This window comes from Oncorhynchus gorbuscha, unplaced genomic scaffold (assembly GCF_021184085.1).
Source record: "Oncorhynchus gorbuscha isolate QuinsamMale2020 ecotype Even-year unplaced genomic scaffold, OgorEven_v1.0 Un_scaffold_3740, whole genome shotgun sequence".
Classification (NCBI taxonomy): domain Eukaryota; kingdom Metazoa; phylum Chordata; class Actinopteri; order Salmoniformes; family Salmonidae; genus Oncorhynchus; species Oncorhynchus gorbuscha.
Window position 1 is genome coordinate 1 of NW_025747911.1, and position 5,000 is coordinate 5,000.

The following is a 5,000-nucleotide window of genomic DNA, read 5'->3' on the forward strand; positions in this document are numbered from 1 at the left end:
ATTTATACAATATATAATCCCTCTATATCTCTTTCAGTAGGTCAACGATACAAAATCCCTCTTTGTAATTGTTAATGTAATGTTCTTGTTCCAAGTACAGTAGAAATACAGTAATGAGGAACAGTAGAAATACAGTAATGAAGAACAGTACAAATACAGTAATGAAGTACAGTAGAAATACAGTAATGAAGTACAGTAGAAATACAGTAATGAAGTACAGTAGAAATACAATAATGAAGTACAGCAGAAATACAGTAATGAAGTACAGTAGAAAACAGTAATGAGGTACAGTAGAAATACAGTAGTGAAGTACAGTAGAAATACAGTAATGAAGTACAGCAGAAATACAGTAATGAAGTCCAGTATAAATACAGTAATGAGGTACAGTATGAATACAGTTGTGACGTACAGTACATTACAACATTACTCACTGTGTTAATCATGTGGTGTTTAACACTAAGTGTTTAACACTAGAGGGAGAACACACACCAGGGAGGGAGGGTAGAGAGAGAACACACACCAGGGAGGGAGGGTAGAGAGAGGCTAGAGGGAGAACACACACCAGGGAGGGACGGTAGAGAGAGGCTAGAGGGAGAACACAGACCAGGGAGGGAGGGTAGAGGGAGAACACAGACCAGGGAGGGAGGGTAGACAGAGGCTAGAGGGAGAACACAGACCAGGGAGGGAGGGTAGAGAGAGAACACAGACCAGGGAGGGAGGGTAGAGAGAGAACACAGACCAGGGAGGGAGGGTAGAGGGAGAACACAGACCAGGGAGGGAGGGTAGAGAGAGGCTAGAGGGAGAACACAGACCAGGGAGGGAGGGTAGAGAGAGAACACAGACCAGGGAGGGAGGGTAGAGAGAGAACACAGACCAGGGAGGGAGGGTAGACAGAGGCTAGAGGGAGAACACAGACCAGGGAGGGAGGGTAGAGAGAGGCTAGAGGGAGAACACAGACCAGGGAGGGAGGGTAGAGAGAGGCTAGAGGGAGAACACAGACCAGGGAGGGAGGGTAGAGAGAGGCTAGAGGGAGAACACAGACCAGGGAGGGAGGGTAGAGAGAGGCTAGAGGGAGAACACAGACCAGGGAGGGAGGGTAGAGAGAGGCTAGAGGGAGAACACAGACCAGGGAGGGAGGGTAGAGAGAGAACACAGACCAGGGAGGGAGGGTAGAGCGAGAACACAGACCAGGGAGGGAGGGTAGAGGGAGAACACACACCAGGGAGGGAGGGTAGAGAGAGAACACAGACCAGGGAGGGAGGGTAGAGAGAGAACACAGACCAGGGAGGGAGGGTAGAGGGAGAACACACACCAGGGAGGGAGGGTAGATAGAGGAAAGGGGGAGAACACAGACCAGGGAGGGAGGGTAGACAGAGGCTAGAGGGAGAACACAGACCAGGGAGGGAGGGTAGAGGGAGGGTAGAGGGAGAACACAGACCAGGGAGGGAGGGTAGAGTGAGAACACAGACCAGGGAGGGAGGGTAGAGGGAGGGTAGAGGGAGAACACAGACCAGGGAGGGAGGGTAGAGTGAGAACACAGACCAGGGAGGGAGGGTAGAGGGAGGGTAGAGGGAGAACACAGACCAGGGAGGGAGGGTAGAGGGAGGGTAGAGGGAGAACACAGACCAGGGAGGGAGGGTAGAGTGAGAACACAGACCAGGGAGGGAGGGTAGAGGGAGGGTAGAGGGAGAACACAGACCAGGGAGGGAGGGTAGAGTGAGAACACAGACCAGGGAGGGAGGGTAGAGGGAGGGTAGAGGGAGAACACAGACCAGGGAGGGAGGGTAGAGTGAGAACACAGACCAGGGAGGGAGGGTAGAGGGAGAACACAGACCAGGGAGGAAGGCTAGAGGGAGAACACAGACCAGGGAGGAAGGCTAGAGGAGAACACAGACCAGGGAGGAAGGCTAGAGGAGAACACAGACCAGGGAGGGAGGGTAGAGAGAGGGTATAGGGAGAACACAGACCAGGGAGGGAGGGTAGAGGGAGAACACACACCAGGGAGGGAGGGTAGATAGAGGAAAGGGGAGAACACAGACCAGGGAGGGAGGGTAGACAGAGGCTAGAGGGAGAACACAGACCAGGGAGGGAGGGTAGAGGGAGGGTAGAGGGAGAACACACACCAGGGAGGAGGGTAGAGAAAGGCTAGTGGGAGAACACACACCAGGGAGGGAGGGTAGAGAGAGAACACAGACCAGGGAGGGAGGGTAGAGAGAGAACACAGACCAGGGAGGGAGGGTAGAGGGAGAACACACACCAGGGAGGGAGGGTAGAGGGAGAACACAGACCAGGGAGGGAGGGTAGAGAGAGGGTAGAGGCAGAACACAGACCAGGGAGGGAGGGTAGAGGGTGAACATAGACCAGGGAGGGAGGGTAGAGGGAGAACACAGACCAGGGAGGAAGGCTAGAGGGAGAACACAGACCAGGGAGGAAGGCTAGAGGGAGAACACAGACCAGGGAGGAAGGCTAGAGGGAGAACACAGACCAGGGAGGGAGGCTAGAGGGAGAACACACACCAGGGAGGGAGGGTAGACAGAGGCTAGAGGGAGAACACAGACCAGGGAGGAAGGCTAGAGGGAGAACACAGACCAGGGAGGGAGGCTAGAGGGAGAACACACACCAGGGAGGGAGGGTAGAGGGAGGGTAGAGGGAGAACACACACCAGGGAGGGAGGGTAGAGAAAGGCTAGTGGGAGAACACACACCAGGGAGGGAGGGTAGAGAGAGAACACAGACCAGGGAGGGAGGGTAGAGAGAGAACACAGACCAGGGAGGGAGGGTAGAGAGAGAACACAGACCAGGGAGGGAGGGTAGAGGGAGAACACACACCAGGGAGGGAGGGTAGACAGAGGCTAGAGGGAGAACACAGACCAGGGAGGGAGGGTAGAGGGAGGGTAGAGGGAGAACACAGACCAGGGAGGGAGGGTAGAGTGAGAACACAGACCAGGGAGGGAGGGTAGAGGGAGAACACAGACCAGGGAGGAAGGCTAGAGGGAGAACACAGACCAGGGAGGAAGGCTAGAGGGAGAACACAGACCAGGGAGGAAGGCTAGAGGGAGAACACAGACCAGGGAGGGAGGGTAGAGAGAGGGTATAGGGAGAACACAGACCAGGGAGGGAGGGTAGAGGGAGAACACAGACCAGGGAGGGAGGGTAGAGAGAGGGTAGAGGCAGAACACAGACCAGGGAGGGAGGGTAGAGGGTGAACATAGACCAGGGAGGGAGGGTAGAGGGGAGAACACAGACCAGGGAGGAAGGCTAGAGGGAGAACACAGACCAGGGAGGAAGGCTAGAGGGAGAACACAGACCAGGGAGGGAGGGTAGAGGGAGAACACAGACCAGGGAGGAAGGCTAGAGGGAGAACACAGACCAGGGAGGGAGGTTAGAGGGAGAACACAGACCAGGGAGGGAGGGTAGAGAGGGTATAGGGAGAACACAGACCAGGGAGGGAGGGTAGAGGGAGAACACAGACCAGGGAGGGAGGGTAGAGGGAGGGTAGAGGGAGAACACAGACCAGGGAGGGAGGGTAGAGTGAGAACACAGACCAGGGAGGGAGGGTAGAGGGAGAACACAGACCAGGGAGGAAGGCTAGAGGGAGAACACAGACCAGGTGTCACGGCTTTCTTCTGTTGAAGGAGAGGCGGACCAAAATGCAGCGTGGTTAGTTTTGTTCATCTTTAATAAAGAATTTTAAAAAACACGAACAATACAAAACAACAAACAGAACGTGAAAACCTAAACAGTCCTATCTGGTGAAGACACAGAGACAGGAACAATCACCCACGAAACACCCTCAAAGAATATGGCTGCCTAAAAATGGTTCCCAATCAGAGACAACGATAATCGCCTGACTCTGATTGAGAACCGCCTCAGGCAGCCATAGACTACACTATACACCCCACAAAAACCCCAAGACGAAACACACCACAATAAACCCATGTCACACCCTGGCATGACCGAATAAATGAAGAATAAACACAAATATTTCAACCAGGGCGTGACACCAGGGAGGAAGGATAGAGGGAGAAGACAGACCAGTGAGGGAGTGTAGATACATCAATACTGTAGATATCTCGATACCTAGAATGTCTTTACCTATTGTCATTTATTATCTCTGAGTTAATGAAACATAATTTCAGATGTTTTCTGTCTGTTTGTTTTTGTTGAGTTATAAATGTCATCCTACAGTATGTTATTATCCCTGAGCCTCTGAATAATAAACATGTTAAATAACTGATCATATTAGAAAGTGTTGAACAATCAAACAATGATGGTTGACATTATACAGTATTAATATATTCTACTGCTACTACTTGACATTAAGATGTGGAAGAGAGTGTTACTTCACACTGCCTCCTCTTCCTCATTTAATCAGAATCGTCTAAATGTTCAGCTAATTCATTTGCAAATACAGCAGCTCCAACTGGAATTGCTAATGGTCCTGCTACCACCGCTGTGAAAACAGTTGCTAACATTCCCAATAAGCCATTTGACGACGACTTCCTCGTCCTCTGCTGTCTCGTCCTCTGCTGTCTCGTCCTCTCCTCCTCTCTCGCCTTTGCTACCTGTTTTCTGATCTCCTCCTCATGTTTCTTCTTATCCTCCTTTCTCTTCTCCTCCTCCTGTCTCTTCCTCTCCTCCTCTCTCACCTTCTCTATCCGTTTTCTGATCTCCTCCTCTTGTTTCTTCCTCTCCTCCTGTCTCTTCCTCTCCTCCTCTCTCGCCTTCTCTTCTCGTTTTCTGATCTCCTCCTCTTGTTTCTTCTTCGCCTCCTCCTCTCTCTCCTTCTTCTCCTGTGTCTTCCTCTCCTCCTCCTCTTCGATCTTCCTCTGGGTCTCCTGGTACATCTCATTGGTGTAGTGTTTTCCTCCATTCTTCATCACCATCTCATCTATCTTCTTCAGCAGCTGTGGGACCTGAGTGTTGTCATTCTTCTCTTTATTATTGAAGACATGATTTCTGCCCTTAAAGACCTTGATGAGTTTCATAAGCTCCTCACTC

General features: G+C 51.9%; 1 protein-coding gene across 1 annotated transcript in view; it reads right to left on the reverse strand.

Annotated features, from left to right (window-relative positions):
- Nucleotides 1-3,824: 3,824 nt before the first annotated feature.
- The window catches only part of LOC124028089 (GTPase IMAP family member 7-like), an 18,775-nt gene continuing 17,599 nt past the window's right edge, over nucleotides 3,825-5,000 (reverse strand). Inside the window, exon 3 of the mRNA XM_046340241.1 lies at nucleotides 3,825-5,000. This exon is cut by the window's right edge and continues 439 nt beyond it. Within this exon, the coding sequence (XP_046196197.1) occupies nucleotides 4,367-5,000 (634 nt within the window). The 3' untranslated portion in view covers nucleotides 3,825-4,366.